The sequence below is a fragment of the Pteropus alecto genome, unplaced genomic scaffold (genome assembly GCF_000325575.1).
Source record: "Pteropus alecto unplaced genomic scaffold, ASM32557v1 scaffold134, whole genome shotgun sequence".
Lineage (NCBI taxonomy): Eukaryota > Metazoa > Chordata > Mammalia > Chiroptera > Pteropodidae > Pteropus > Pteropus alecto.
In genome coordinates, this window is record NW_006436283.1 from 12,671,871 (window position 1) to 12,687,859 (window position 15,989).

At 56.8% G+C, this 15,989-nt stretch overlaps 1 protein-coding gene across 1 annotated transcript in view; it reads right to left on the reverse strand.

Moving 5' to 3' along the window:
- Positions 1–11,290, reverse strand: part of LOC102880255 (angiotensin-converting enzyme) — a 13,564-nt gene extending 2,274 nt beyond the window's left edge. Inside the window, exons 1-11 of the mRNA XM_025047196.1 lie at positions 11,033–11,290; positions 10,769–10,905; positions 9,746–9,904; positions 9,375–9,462; positions 7,412–7,555; positions 7,037–7,228; positions 5,250–5,347; positions 4,878–5,050; positions 2,746–2,969; positions 2,294–2,438; positions 1,864–1,962 (exon numbers count right to left, since the gene is read on the reverse strand). Coding sequence (XP_024902964.1) covers positions 1,864–1,962; positions 2,294–2,438; positions 2,746–2,969; positions 4,878–5,050; positions 5,250–5,347; positions 7,037–7,228; positions 7,412–7,555; positions 9,375–9,462; positions 9,746–9,904; positions 10,769–10,905; positions 11,033–11,246 — 1,673 coding nt within the window. The 5' untranslated portion in view covers positions 11,247–11,290. The remainder of the gene's footprint in view (positions 1–1,863; positions 1,963–2,293; positions 2,439–2,745; positions 2,970–4,877; positions 5,051–5,249; positions 5,348–7,036; positions 7,229–7,411; positions 7,556–9,374; positions 9,463–9,745; positions 9,905–10,768; positions 10,906–11,032) is intronic.
- Positions 11,291–15,989: the final 4,699 nt, after the last annotated feature.

A 15,989-nucleotide genomic window follows, 5' to 3' on the forward strand; every position in this document is an offset into this window, starting at 1 on the left:
GGAGGGAGGTACTGGGTGGGGCTGGGTGGCGAGGGGCTGTGCCATTGAGCCTGGGTGCCCCCCTCCCCGCCTCCCACTGCAGCCAAGTTGTCAGAGTAAGCCCACCCTGGCCTTCAGAGTCATCGAGTTCCCCCCTTCCACGCCTCCCACCCGAGAGAGAGGCTCCCTTCACATTTCAGGAGGGTCTGTGCTGAGGAGCTCGAAGGTCACTTGGGGAATAGGGTCAGGACAGAGCCCTGCAAAGGTCTAGTAGGAAGCTTTAGAGGTAGTGAGGTCTCCATCCCTGGGGTATATGCAAGTAGAGGCCAAGTGTCCCAAAGGGTCGCATCTATCTGGCAAGCAGTCTGGGCAGGGAAGCCAGCCTGAATCACCTCCTTGATCCCACAGCAGCAGGGATTCCCTGGTCGAAATCTGCTGGTCAAGGCCAGAGCAATCTCTGAGTTGGCAGAGGATTTGAATGTCCCGAACAAGCAGCACAGTCCTCCCACTTTGAATGCTGGGCACAAGCCATGTGCCACTGACTTTCCTGGTGTTTCTTAAAAGTACTTTGCCAAAGCTCCTGGTCAGAACTGGGAATGAGTCTCCTTTGCCCACTCCTGCCTAGGGAATTATCTACGCTAAGCTCGAAAGCTAATCATCACATGGGCAGCTTCTGTGTGATACTGAGTGCTAGCTTAGAAGCTCAGAAACCAGTCGAGAAGGCCAGTGAAGGCCCTCCCTACAGGTCATGCTGGCACACTGTTAAGGTCGGACCTGTTCCAAGGTGCCCTTGAGTCTCCTTGGTCCCTTGCCCACTGCTGCTGAGCAGGCTTTCTGGGGACACAATTCATTCTCCCCACGCTTATTTATCAGGTCTTGATTATGTGCTGACATCATGCAAGGTCCTGGGGTAAGAAGGTAGGTAGCCCCTCACTGGGCTTCCAGAAACCACAGGAGGCAAGGGCTAGAGGGGCTCAAGCCCTCATTGCCCTCTGTGCTTCGCCTCACAGGTGGCCTGGGCCACCTGCAGCCCCGGGGCACCTGAACCCCACCGTGAGGCCTCCCCACATACCTACTTCCTGGGAGGACTCCAGATCCTACAATCGCCCATCCCGGCCTGCAGCACACAGAAAGAAAAGGGCTGCCCTGGACACCTTCATGCTGTGGCTGCATGACGCATGGCACTGGTGTGTTGACACGTGCCATTTCAGAGAGTATTTTTAATAATGATGTGTTATGGCCACCATTTCCCGGGCCTGCTACGTATTAGTACGTTAAGAAGTTAACTTTTGCAACTATCCTGTGAAATGAGATTTCACAGATGAGGAAACTGGTGTTCACGGACCACTGGGGGGTCTGCTCAAGGAGAAGCGAAGGAGTGAAGACAGGATTTGCACCCAGTTCCATCTGTCTCCCTGTCCGTGACCCTATGCTTTCTCAGCACCACCTCCCAATCTAACTGAGTCTCTCATCCTAATTTCAGTGCCTAGGAGGTCTTCTCGGTACAACTCAAATTACATCGCAGGCAAGACGTTCAACATATAGTAAAGGAATCACAATTTTGTCAAGAAAAAATCAACAACGACAAAACAGCACCACCGTGCTCAAGCTGTGATTTAGCCATGGGTCACGGTTGATAATGTTCATTACCCAACCACGGTCCTATAACCATTAGCCGATTATAGTAGAGTTTCTGTTTTCAACAGTCTGGAGGGGAGAGGCTCTTGTCATACCAAAAGAGTGAAACTGTGGTCTGCCGTGGTCACGGGTGAGTGGCCCAGGTACAGTGTGCAGTGCAGCCAGGCCCCTTCAGGTCACCATGACCTGACGTGGCGGTGACAGCCGTTTAAACGCTGAGTGGGCCTCGCCCCTTACCCTTGTTACCTGATATAAGGCACACTTGAAGGAATGTGGAACTTGGCGCCCGGGTCAAAGTCGCCTTGAGACCTGGCCACCGGGGGGCAGAGGCCCTGGTATTTCAGCCTGTCAAAAGGGAAGATGCGTTGGAGGGAGGGTTTGGGGACAGTCAGGCCAGGGAGGGTTGGCATGTTTGACTTGAAAGACATTCCCAGCACCTGGGGCTACACTGGGCACTCGAGACTCCGGCGTGCTACACCTCTGTGCACAATCACCCCCTACGTACCCTCATTTACACACTCACAAAGACTCATGTGCACATGCACACACACACACAAATACACACTTAGATGTTATATACTCAGACACATTTACAATGTGCACACGCACACACACGGGCATGCACAGACACCCATGGAGACTCCTCCACACACACCCCAGAGGAATGTTCTAGGACCTGAGGCTCCACCACTCCTGGTTGTAGTTGTCCTTGGTGATGCCTCCGTCAAAGACCCTCCAGCGCCACTGGTCGATGAGGTAGCTGAAGGGGACAAATGCGACCTTGTCGAGCGCTATCTTCATCAGAAAGTTGATGTCTTGCTCTGCCAAGGGAAGGGAGCCCACTGTCAGATCTACGCCTGCCTCCGGCCACATCCTAGCAGCTCGGCCATGATGCATTTGTGATGGGTGGACAGGGGAGGAGTGGGCTGTACCTCTTTGGGTCCTGTGACCTGCCTCTTGGGGTGGTCTATGGGTTTCATCCCCCCAACTCCCTGCTGGTGGCCCTCTCATTCCCCATTCCCCTGCCCTAACCTCTGCCTATGTGCCTTTAAGTCCCCTCCCCAACCTCCCAAGCTCGCTGCCCCTTGTGGTCCCTCTGCCCACCAGGATCTCCCCTTCCTCTCTCACCATAGCTGTCACCATCGCTGCTCAGCAGGTTGATGCTGTGCAGGTGCTTGGGGGTAGACACTGAGAGGGCCAGCACATCCCCGATGGCCTCGTGAAAGCCAGGGTTGGCGCCCTCCCGGAAGGTCACAGGCAAGTCCTTGTACTGCATGAAATACTGTATGTGGCCCATTTCATGGTGGGCTACCACCAGGTCCTCCATGTTCACAGTGGTACACTGCTTGATCCTGGGAGTAGGGAAAAGGTGTGGAAGGGGACAGTGAAGAACCGTGGGGCAAAGGGACCTGCTGTCCTTACTGCATACAGAGCAGACCCCCATCACCGCTATAAGCAGGAACACAGCATTATGAGAGAAAAAAAAAAAAAAAGGAGTTATGAAGTAAGCCTGAGAAAGAGGGAATCTGGGGGTTGGAAGCCCCTAAAGTCTAGTTATTCTGGCCATTCCTCTGCCTCCAACTTCCCTGAATAGCTCCAGCCCACATGGCCAAGTTGCTTTCTAACTATGCAAACTACTTGCTCTAGAGACATTGGGACACTTGGTTATGGCCAGTGCAGGACCTTCTAGAAGTCCTGTGGTTTCTCGTGCACGTTTTTGGCTCTCCCAAGACTGAGGTTTCCTGAAGGAAACAACAGTACTGGAGCTGTTCTGCATCCCGCAGGGCCAGTGGCAGCAAGCACAGCCACCCGTGATTTCTCGTAGCCGGGACCGAAATGACATCGGCAGAGCCATCCACGCCAGAGCTTCCACTTCCCTCTTCATCCTTCCTCGTTCTCTTTCGTGAGCCAATGAAATTCCCCCTGGGATCTAAGCAGAGCCCTTCAGTCCAGTCGACCCCATTTTTCTGCCACTCCATCGGGAGAGGAAGAGCTGCTCTGTGTCCTGGTTACAATGAGGCTGCGTGTCTGTCCACCTTCCCCTATGACTCCTATACAAAAGAGAGCTGCCCCACTCGAGTCTGGCTCTGCCCAGCCCTACAGCTGTAGTCCTCATGGCTTTGAAGGAAGGGCCCAAGGCCAGGTGACCCAGTGAACCATCTGGTTTGTTCCAGGCTCTCTGTGTCACAGATCTCATAAGACACACTTCGTCCACTGTGGCAGATCATCTTTGTCCCTCTCTCAAGAGGCGGGGGGGTTTCTTTCCCTTCTCTCGAATCCGGGTTGGCCTCGTGATGTGCTTTAGCCAATAAAATCTGGCAGAAGTGACTCCGCTCATTGTGGACTTAGCCTTTAAGAGACCTGGCTGTTTCTGTTTTCGTTACGGGGGATGCCAGCTGCCAGGTAAGACCTCGGACTGCCCGACTGCTATACTGTGAGGAAGCCCAAGCTCGCTGGGAAAGAGCGATGTCCCGCCAATGCCCAGCTGTCCTGCCATCTCAGCCCAGGGTATCGACATATGAGTAAAGAAGCCAACTTGAATATTCCAGCCCCAGTATGTGCCACATGGAGAAAAACTGAGGAACCAAACCAATAGCCAGAACCACAGCCCCAGACAGATGGCCCACTAAGCTCTCCAGCCATATCTAGCCATCTCTAGCCATCAGAGCTACCACAGCTGAGGTCTCCAATACTGCAGAGGAGGAATGAGCCATTTCCATTGTGTATTACCTGACCCATAAAATCATGAGAATAATCAAATGGCTGTTTTATACCTCTAAGTGTTGGTGGTTTGTTATGTAGCAATAGGTAACTGGGACACTATCCACTGATGAAGACAGCTTCTGAGTTTCTATCAGTGGTAAGGACAGATCTGTGCAAAGCACCTCACGTCCTCATGTGCCTTCCTGTGTCAAGGCACATGCACCCAGGGAGAGGGCCAGCTGTATTCAGGGGCCACCCTGGAGTGAGGGAAGCCTGGGCAGCTAACACCCAAGACTGGAACCTTAGGTGCCAACAACTGACCAGGCTAGGTCGGCACTTGGGAAGACCCTTGCCTGGTGGATGGGGTTTCCCTGCCGGAAGCTCATGGCCAGCCTGGGACCAGGCCCCATGCTCTTGGCCCTCCATCCTAAGCTCTGGCCCCTGCACCCATTTCTGTTCGCTCTGGCTGAGAGGGGATAGAAATGGAGGCTTTACTTGGCTCATCCCCTTGCCCACTGGGCTCAGGATAAGGTCCCCTGGCTGCAGCCTGGACACACCTGAAGTCCTTGCCATTGTAGAAGTCCCAGGCAGAGGCATGGCACACCACTTCTCGCCCATCGGTCGGCTTCTCCAGCATCGACTTGTTCCAGAACTCAGGGGGCACAGGCAGCAGCCCCAGGGAGGTGAAGAAATCGTTTGCTTCCTCAAACATCTTTTTGGGTGTCCAGCCCTGCAAACAGAAGGAGCTCTGACAAAACCGGGGACTGTGGGGACAGACTGTGTGCCGCAGCGGGGAGGGGACTAGAAAAGAGCCCAGTTGAGAGGGACTCCTGGATCAGAGGGCCCTCTCCCACCCCAGCAGGCGCCTCCCTTTCCCTGTGTCCTGGGGCCACCTTGGAGGAGCTGGAGTACAAGGAGCAGGTGCGGACCTGCTTTATCATGGCCTCCGTGGCGTCCATCTTGGGGGCCGAAGGGAAGGGTATCACTAAGTCATAGATGTTGGACCAGGTCTGCGCCCACATGTTCCCTGGAGTCGGGTAGGGTAAGAGATGGTGGAGAGAGGAGAGATAGGTGTTATCCTTAGGCTCAGCACCACCATGCAGGGCGGGGCAAGCAGATCCCAGCCCTGCGGATCATCACGGTGTCCCTTGAGCTCCTACTCTTTGCAAACTATGCTGGGCATTTGAGCCCACAAGTTCATTACTTTCCTGGTTCACGGGTGAGACCCTTGCTGGCCATCAGGGAGTCAAGGTGGTCCTCACTGTCCCTGAGCAATGAAGACCAGTGTGACTAGCAGCTATGTACAAGTGTAGAAGTTTTGGGTCCCTGGAGCATTTTTGCATACATGGCCACCACCTACTGAGTGTCAAGTAACTCCCCGGGGCCGTGGCTCTTAAGTGAGGGGGCTGGGGTTTAAAGGGGCAGGCAGTCAGGCCGTACTCCTGACCAGCCACTACTTTGTCCCCTCCATGTTGCCCGAGGTTGGTTTATGCAGTCACCTGGCAAGAACCACCCAGGAGAGGTTGATGCCTCTGCATTTAGGGCATGAGAAGAGGTCAGTTTTCAAGGACTGGAGAAAAAGAAGATATTAAGAATGAGTGGAAAGGTCCAGAAAATTAGATTCGAAGTAGAGAGTCTCTCACAGCTAAAGGAGTTTGAGTTTGAGCTGACACCCAGTGGAGTCCAAAGTACAAAGCAGTGAGAGTGAGTGAGAGGGAAGAAGGGAGGGAGGGACAGAGGGGGGAGAGAGAGAGAGAGAGAGAGAGAGAGAGCGAGAGAGCATGTGGGCAGGCGTGCAAGCAGCTCCAACCAGTGCCTGGCCACTCGCATCCCAGGGGCCGAGTTCCAAGCCCAAGCTCTGCCTCAGCCCCCCAGGCCACCTGGGCCCATTGCTTCCCCTGCCAGAGTCTGTGTTTTTCAGTCATCAAGATGATGTCCACTCTGATGTTCTTTGGTCTCACCACACAGGGATCAAGGACAGCTGATATCCTGGGCTGCAAAGACCCTCCAGGTTGAATGGGAACTAGACCCAAAGCTAGGCCAGCTTCTGGGATCTCTCTCTCAGTTTGTAAATGATCTGTGGCTCTGTCTGGCCTCTCTGCTTACAGTAACGAGTCCCCCAGGAACGTGATCCCGGCGGCCCAACAGGGACAGGAGCCTGGTGGCCTCTACCCTACCATTCCTTATTGTCTTCCACTACCTACATCACATGTTCAAGGCATTTGAATTTACGATCTCTAAGAGGGTCAGAAAGTTGAAGTGAGTCTACGCCCTCGGGGTTCTGTCCTGCTGACCCCCCGGGCCTGAACGGTGTGTCTGCCCTGTCACTACATTTTCCATCTGTCAGAACCTCTCATCTATCGAGGCTTCGCTCACAGGCCGCCCCTTGCGGAGGCCTCAGTTCCCACTCACGGCCCCTTCCTCGCCCTCCATATCATACCGTCTTGAGCTAGGATGGGTGATGTGGTCTCCCTGTGGCAAGATCGTGAGCGCCCCGACTGCCCCATCCACGGTGACTTGCACCACGTGGATCTGCAAGCCGGGGGCCCCTCCGCCCACACCCAGGCCCGCCCCGCCCTCTGCAACGTTCCTTCCAGGCTCAAGTCTTTTCACTCCTCCAGCCCGAAGTGCCGTCGGCAGACCCTTCTGCTCCTGCCCCTGCTCTGGCCTCGCCTCACCCTCCCTCGTACTGACATCTGCCAGCACCTGCCCTCACCCAGCAGGTGCGCGGGAATGGGGCCCTCTAGGTTGATGCGCTGGGGCCCGTAGTGGCGGTGCAGGGCCCGGCGCACGTAGGCGTGCAGGTTCAGGTAGAGCGGCCGCAGCTCCTGGAAGAGCTGCTCCAGGTCTTGCTCGAGGGTTGGCATCTCATACACAGATCTCCATGAGTCCCCTGCGTCTGTGTAGCCTGCAGAGGGGACACAGCCAAGCTCTCCGAACACCTGGGCACTCCCTGAGCACCGCCCCCCCCGAACCCGCTGCCTCCTCCAGCGACCTCCTTCTCACCAGGCTTAAAGGCTCTGAGGACCTGTCTAAGGGTCCCAGGGGGGCTGGGACCAGAGAGCTAGTCATATTGATGGGAGGGACTCACCATTGAGCCGGGCGGCCTTGTTGGAGAGTTCCACATATTTGGGGAAAAAAGGGAGGATGGATCTTCCCACCTCGTCTCGCCAGCCCTTCCATGCCCATGACAGTTCTTCATAGTTCCGGGATGTGGCCATCAGATTCGTCAGATCTGGGGAGGGTGGGGGTTGAATGGCTTGAGCTCCCAGCCCGTGGCCCACCTCCCCGCTCCTTCTAAGGTGAACTCAGTCACAGAAGTTCAGAGCTGGAATAAAGCTGTACAGCGGATTCCAGAGCCACTGCTGCTTCCCACTCATCCCCCCTCACCCCCCTTGCCTGGGAGAAGTGGCCTGGAGGTGACAAGACCTGAGTTGTTCTTGTTCTAGTCTCTCACTGACCCCCAAATTACCTTGTCAGTTACCTATCTACGAAGTGCCGGCCCTACTCACAGGGAAATGAAAATCAAGCTGGGGACAGGAGGCCCCTGAGTAGGGGAGTGGGCCAAGTTCATTTCTGTAACCCCACAGGGCCCAAGGTATCTTGCACAAATGAATCGAACTGGATTGAATAAAAGAAGGGCCGTGAAGACGAAGCACAGAGAACCACCCAGGCATCACCAGGGGGCCAGAAGTTCTGGATTTGTGTCTTGTCAAAGCCGCTGACTGCTTGTGAGGCCCCCCGGTACGGATTACACGGAGCGGACGTCTCCCTCGCAGAGCTGGCCTGAGGATGGCACGAACTCGTGTGTCGGTTCCGAAGCCCCCAAGAGACTCGTGGTGGCTCCCTCCCCGCCCAGGCCCGACCTGAGCTGGACAACTTTGGAGAGCATTCCCGGCCACCCACACCTCATTATCTGACTTGCTACGTGGTAACTCCTTCTCACAGAGAAAGTACATTCAAATTAATTTAGTTTGGAAAAACTGTAGTTTCAGAATTTCACATCTGCCCTCCGCTGATGTGAGTGTCCTGTTCTTGTGGGTGTTTCTTATTTTTACTAATGGCAGTGACCTGATGGCCCTCGATTAAGCAGCTAATTGTTGGGGTGGGAGGGGCTGAGGGCTACACTCCCTTCAATGCTCTTTTCCATAAACACACGCGGACACATACGCACATACACGCACCCCGCATGCATGCACACGCACATGCACATGCATGCGGGCACCCCCCCCAACACTTTGCGTGCAGACTCACATACACAACCCGTAGGCCAAACCCCTGTCCCGGGAAAGCTGTTTCTCCCTCCTGTTTATTTTCCATTTCCCTTTCTATTTGTCATTGCTCTAATGTGGGAGTTGGGCAGAGGGCCAGGAAGAGGTTGTTTCTGGGTGGAGATTCCTCAGGAAGAATGCTTGCGCCTCTGGCTCCCCAACCCTGGGAAGGCTGGGTCAGGAGGGAGGGGGGAGTGGATCTGTGTGCAGGTACGTGGGTGTCCAGGGTGAGCTCTTTCAAAGAGGAGAAGGTAAGAAGGACCGGCCAGTGTGGTAAGAGAAAGGGGAAGAGGAAGAGCTGGAAAAAAAAATCCAGCAGGAGGGCGGTAGAGGGAGCGAAGTGGGAACAACATGGACCCTGGAAGTGGTTTCGACAGGTTGTGGCTTCAGTTTCTGGGGGGGCAAGAGAAGGGCCCAGGAAGGTAGGAAAGCCCTGGATAGGATCAAGAAATGAGCGCGGAGTGCCTCGAAAGACAAATTTGAGATACGGGCTGCTCTGAAGGGCAGAGTGCAGGGAGGAAAAGAGCATGGGAGAGACTGGAGGGGTCCCAGAGGGCGCAGATGGGCAGATCCGAGGGCGGGCAGTGGATGAAGGTGGAGAGGAAGTGGGTGCGGGGTCTAAGTGGTGGCAGAGAAGCCCCACTGGTGGAAAACGGGGAGGTGAGTCTCCTGGCCATGCTGCAATCACAAGGTAGGAGTGCCTGAGCCCCCTTTCATAGGTCAGCACCCCTAATACTGTGCCAGCCGCTCCCAGCCCCTCCTTCTCCCTCCATGTGTGCTCACCAGGCTCTAGCTGCAGACAAGTGCCATTGGAGTGGCACACAGAGGCCACACTGTAAGTGGTTTCCATGTCCAGCAGGATTTGGTTGTACTGTGGGAAGAAGAACAGAGGCCGTGAGCTGCACCCCTTTGCTGCCTGCTTCCCCTGGGCACCGTCACAGTGGGGGGAAGCTCTGGAGCTGGGGGAGCGTGTTCCCAAAGGTGCTGCCTTCCCAGTAATTCTGTAGGTGCATGTTGATATGGCAGATGTCACAGCTGGATAAATCGAGGAAGAGGCAGCAGCATGCCCCAGCCCCGCACTGGGCTAGCTCCCTCAAGCTAGGACCTGGCCTTGACCTTGGACCTCCCACCTCCTGCTCCCTCCAGCCACACACCTCCTCCAGCTCCTTGGCAGGCAGCGCTGCACGCTCTAGGTCCTGAATCTTGTGTATTATCCGCTTCATGGTGGTGTTCTGGAAATAGGTCACATCAAACCGCTTGGCCCGGGTGCCATACTTTAAGGTGTGGTTTGCCATCTGTATGTTCTTCTGTAGCTGAAGGCACAGGGGTAACCGTGGTGTGAGGCCCAGAAGCTTTGGAGAGACCCCTGAGGAGGAGGTGCCATGCGGGGAGCCAAAGGGACTGGGAGTGGCAGTGAGGAAGACAGTTTTGTCAAGTTGTTGTCATTGTTTATAAAGACCCTCTTTGGCCTGGACTGTGTATAATGTCCTGGATGCAGTCTGTGTCTCTCAACGGATGCCCATGGACACGCCTTGGCAGGGGTAGAGAAGAGGCCCCGCACCCTGTATCTTAAAGGCTATCAGGATGGAGGCAGGTTGGTGTTAGCATCCTGGCCTCCCTGAGCCTCGGGGTCCCATCTGTAAAATGGGAATAAGATCGTGGGTTTTGCAAGGCTGTTGGAGAATAAACGAAGCAACAGATATAAAGCACCCAGGAACAGTGGGCAGATGGTCTTTAAGAAACGTTGGTTCCCTGCGGCTTGCCTTGGTCTAATCTGTGCTCACCACACAGGTGGGGAACGGGGTTGGAGGGAAGGGTATGATGGTAAATGGGCTTCCACTCTTTTCAAAAGCTGACTTTGGCATCACTTATTTGTGCACAGATCACTCTTTTACTAACAACAGACTGTTAATGAAAGACAACTTGTTTAGGCATTGAGTATACGCCCACCCAAATCTGAAAGTGAGCATTGTTCTAAGTATTCCATTTGGATTCTTCACAAATTCCGACAGCCTCTTCACCGTGAGATGACACAGGGGAGGGAGGGAGGGGGCGCCCTGCCCTGCCTCGGGCTTTGGAGGGTTGGGCCCTGGGCGGAGGGGCCCGGAGTGTGCGTGTGCCTGTCTGTGTGCATGCATGGGCGTGGGCGTGGGCGTGGGCGTGGGGAGGGCCCCTACCAGGATCTTGCTGGCCTCTGAGGTGATGTTGGTGTTGTAGTTCCAGTTGGCCTCCGCATACTCGTTCCATACCACCTGGGATATCTGGTCATATTCCTCCACAAACTTGCTGGCCTCGGCCTCGTCAGTCACCAGGGCTGTGGGACAGAGTGGAGGGAAACAGACAGGCCTCCCCTTGCCCTCTCCTGCAGATGGGCAGAGGAGCCGCCACGCCCCCCTGCCGCCCACCTCGCACTGCCCGCCCCAGCCCTCCGCTGGTCCCACTTGGGCTCTGGGTTGTCTGGCTGCTGGTTGTTGCCTGGTGAGTTGTTGTCTGGCTTCCGGTTGTTGCCTGGCTGACTGTTGCCTGGCTGGTTGTTCCCTGGTCAATTGTCACCTGGCTGGTGACCTCCTGGCTGGGGACCAGCAGGGGGTGCCCGAAGCAGAGCAGGAGGAAGAGGAGGCTGGGCAGTCCTGGAGCAGCCCAACCTTGGCCCATGGCCGCAGGATTGCAGAGCCCTGCAGCCACCTCCCCCCTGCCAATAAGAGCTGAGCTTGCAGTATGACCTCATAGAGCAGTGTGGCCGGTCAGCTGGCCCCACGGGGCCTCAGATCTGGGCACACCCTCTTTAGGATGCTGGGGAAAATATAGGCTCATCCCCACCCCAGGGCCCTGCTGCTGAGCTAAGTGGCTGCCTGGCCCTCCAGAGCTGGGCTCCAGGGTCCAGCTGAGGGGAGCTGAGGGGAGCTGAGGGGGACCTGGAACAGGGCCCGGGTCCAGAGTCCACAATGAAGAACTTGCCTCAGCGCACTGCCCCACCCTCACTTGGAAGTTTACCAATGTCCTCTGGGTAATCGTCAGGCATTGGTGGCTGCCACTGATATTCCGGCCAGCCCAGGACCTCTTTGTTCTTTTGGTTCTGCTCCTGTAGCCACTGGCTGACCGGCTGGAAGTAGCTGAGCAGTGGCTGAGCATCCAGGGTATCTGAGCCGATCATATCCTTTAGTACGTCCTGCCAAGGCTGTGAGGAGCCTGCCCGTAGCACTTTCCTGTCAGGGAAGGCAGGCACCGTGAGCACGGGACTCGGGCTGGTGTCTGCTGTCGGCCCACCTGCCTCACCTCTGGCCACTTCTGCCCCACACTGGACGGTAAGAACAGTGGCATTGAGGCTCCAGGACCTAGGAGGCAGGGCACGTTTGTCTTGCCCCGTGCCAGCCTGCTCCTGGGGCCTCAGATCTGGGCCCAGTCAATAAATATTTCATGAGAGAGAGAAAGGAGGAGGTAGGGATGAGCGGCGCCCTCCACCGGGCTGGCCCTGCGGTGTCCCCACTGGAACAGCCAGTCGCCTTCCAGACCTCCCCTTCGGCAGCCTCTCCTCTTACCCTCCCACTTGCCCTCCCTCCCTCCCCACACACCGGAGCTTGTCCCCCGCCTTGGTGGACTGGTAGATGTCACAGCGGTGCAGTGGCCCCTGGTGGCCTGCCTCCTTGCACAGGGCTTGGTGGAACTGGAACTGCAGGACAAAACTCACAAAGTACCTGCAGGCACAGGGTGGGAGTCAGCGGTGGGTCGGAGGGGGGGTCCCTTGCCCAGGTACCATCCAGCTCCCCACAGGGCAGAGGCCAGACCAGGGCCTGCCTGTGGAGAAGGGAGAACCACATTTGGCTCAGGAGGGAGGCCCACTCGAATCCCAGGAAAGAATGTGAGGACAAGCCCTGGGAATGAGGGGCCCGGGTTCATCGAGTAGAGTGAGGGGGCTACAGGTATGACAGAACTGGGAAGGGGAAGTGGCGGGGGACAATAGTACCTGATGTACGGTGTCACATGGGGGACGTGAAACTTAGCTCCGGCATCGAAATGAGTTTCGTTTCGGACGACTGGAGGACAGATGCCCTGATACTTAGTTCTACAAGAGGATGGTTAAAATGTCTTAGGATCTAAGGGTTGCGTACGGGTTGATTTAGCCTTTGCAGAAAAGGCTGCTAAGCAGGAATTCACACCCAGCCATCTCTTCTCCATCCTGATGAACTGGGGGAGAATTCCTGGAGCAGGAATTCTGTGCAGGAAAGGAGAGGACAGTGGGTACGAGGGTGGAGACGGTATCAGAGGGGCCTGGCACTGGCGAGGCTCGCCCAGGAGGGTCAGAGGGCTATTGGGGTTAGGCCCTTCCTGTCCCTGTTTACTCACCGAAGATACCACCAGTCAAAATTGTAACGGGAAGGGGGGGTACGTCCGCTAAAGACCCCCCAACGCCACTGGTCCACCAGATAGCCGAAGGGCAAGAAGGCAACTTTTTCCAGTGCCATCTTTAACAAGTAATTGATGTCGCTTTCTGTTGGGAGATGAGAAGGCAGAGGTCAGAGAAGAAAGGAGTCCAGCTAGGACAGGGTGGCCTGGGGAGGAGCCAGGGAGAGAGGGGAGGCTGGGCAGATGCAGAGGAGGGAAGGCTGGCCTTTGAGACCGTGGGGCCCTGCTTGGAAGAGGGTGCGCGGGCAGTATCGTGCTGGGACTCAGCATGCGCTGTAAGGCTCCAGGAAGATCCCCAAACCTGCCTGACCTGGAGCAGTGAGGCAGAAACAAGGGGGGAAGGTGGGAGCAGGGGCAACTGGGGTCCTGCTGTGGGGTGGAGTGGGGTCTGGGTGGAGCTGGGCTGGGTCCTCTACACGCCCCCATACCCGTATCATTGACGACATGGTCCAGCAGGCCAATTTTGTGCAGATGTGCAGGAGTGGAGACAGACAGCGCCAGCACATCCCCAATGGCCTCGTGGAAGCCAGGGTTGGCACCTTGGCGCAGGGAGACAGGCTGGTCCTTGTACTGCAGGTAGTACTGCACGTGGCCCATCTCGTGGTGCACTGTGGACAGCTGGTCCATAGAGACCCGTGTGCACTGCTTGATCCTGGGATGGGGAGGGGGCAAAGGGCAGGGCAGGAATCAGAGCATGGGGAGGACACTGCCCTGGGGCTGGAGGAGCTGGTGGAAACAAACTGATCCTTGGCCCTGCCCCACCCCACACTCAGGCCTTTCCCCTCCATTCCAAGACACAGAGTTGACGCTGACTACCCGTCAAAGCTGCCGAGGGCAGTTGGCCTAATGGCAGCCCTGGAATAGACCGGCCCCCAGCCAGTGTGGGGCTGGGGGAGAGGTGGGCTTGGGAACTGGCTTTTCTGTGCTTGGGCTGCCCGATTCCCGCAGCCCCAGAACCCTCCTCATCCCGAGTCTAGACCTGAAGTCTTTCCTGTTGTAGAAGTCCCAGGCGGAAGCATGGCACACCACCTGACGTCCGTCGCTTGGTTTTTCCAGCATGGACTCTGCCCAGAACTCAGGAGGCATGGGCAGGAGCCCCAGGGAGGTGAAGAACTCCTCCGCCACCCGGAACATGTGTGTGGCGTTCCAGCCCTGGTGGCAGAGTGTGGGTATAGTTCGGGGTCGGCTGCCGGGAGCTCACTGCAGCTGCCCCGAGGCAGGTCTCGGGTCCCCCACGCAGGTCAGCCCCCTGCCCATGAAGGGCGTCTCCTCTCTGTGACCTCCCTTCCCAGTGGTGGGGTCCCTAATGACCATGGCGGATAAGCAAAGTGGACTCCTCACGCCCGACCAGCGGGGGCCTGGAGGGAGGGGCTGACACCTCATCAAGGACTCAGACCCCCGCTCACCACTTGTACACACACTCCAGGCTGCTGCTCTGTAGAAAGGGAGGGAATGAGGTCCCTGCCCAATCCAACTCCCTCATGTGACCCCTTCGCTCCTCTCTCCCATGTCTCCCTCTTGTTGCCCCCACCCTGGCGCACCCTGAGCTTACCTTCTGCACCATAGTACTGGTCACATCGAGATTGGGCTTGTCAGGGAAAGGCACCACCATGTCATAGATGTTGTCCCAGCTCTGGGCCCACATGTCCCCTGGACGGAGGAGGGGAGCCGGACAGCTTGGCTTCCTGCCCAGCCAGTGCCTGTTCTCCATGCCTGTCTCTGACTAGTATACTGGGCCCCTGGCACCTGCACCCGGGCATCCTGGGCAGAAGCCCACTCAGCTGGCTAAGGCCAGGAACCTCCACATCAGTCCCACCCACAGTCTCGAGCGCTCTGTGCCTGGGGGCTGGCAGAGGCCAAGCAGGAGCCCAGACAAGGCTGCTGGGGCCCCTTCTGATGGGGCCAGGATCCCTACCTTCCAAGCCTGAAGCAGGGCCACAGGGCTGGCTTCCTGGACCACCCACTAGGATTATTATTACTCTTCCCTGGACCTGGAGTCTAAGCCTTTGGCGTGACTTTTAGCCCCGCCTTTTACTAGCTCCCTGCCCTCTGTGCCCTAAGCCTCAGGGTCCCCGTCTGGAAAGTAGGAATGATAATGACGATGAGAAAGATCACCTGCTTTCTGCTGGTGTTGGATGGGCCACATGGGCTCATGTATGTAAGAGAGGACGGTGCGGTGCTCTGAAACATGACATGATGAGGACGATCCCGAGGACGTGTGGAGGCGGGGCCAGATGCTTACCCAGCAGGTGAGCGGGGATGGGTCCTCTGAGGTTGATGTATCGGTCCCCATAGCGGCGGTGCAGTGCACGGCGAACATAGGCATGGAGGTTCAGGTAGAGGGGCTCTAACTGATGGTAGAGGTGCTCCAGATCCTCCACGAAGGTGGGTGATTCATACCAGGAGCGCCAGTAGTCCCCTGTGTCTGAGAAGCCTAGCAGGGGGTGGGGTTGGGGGCAGCTCAGGCCCGAGGCTCTGGTACCTCCGCCTCCCAGCCAGCTACCACTTTGTCATTCTCCTGGCTCAGGGCCTGCGCACCTGCCAGCTAGTGGAAAAGACGGCTTGGGGGTTGCTGGCCTACAATTTTCTAACGGGTTGAATTCCAAGCTAAATAGATCCTGAAGAGCATGAGAGGCAAAGGTGAGTGCTGGGTGGGGAGGAGTACCTGGAGGGGCAGGCAGGAGGGGCCGTGTGAGGGCAAGCAGCAACCTGGTAGAAGGCAGACGGGGCTCAAGTCTGGTTCCATCATCTATGGTCTGTGCAAGACCTTGGGCCAGTGTATGGAGACATCCTAACAGCTGCTCTGTCTGCCTCTGGGGTTGGGGCTCAGTGGACACACAGGATGAGAGAGCACCTCGCAAGCTGGGGAGGGTAACGCCCACACAAGGGGTGGGATGGGGCATGCTCACCATCTTGCTTGTGGGCCTCGTTGCTGAGGGCAGTGAACTCCTCATACAGGGGTTTCAGTGGGATGCCCACGGCATTGTGCCAGCC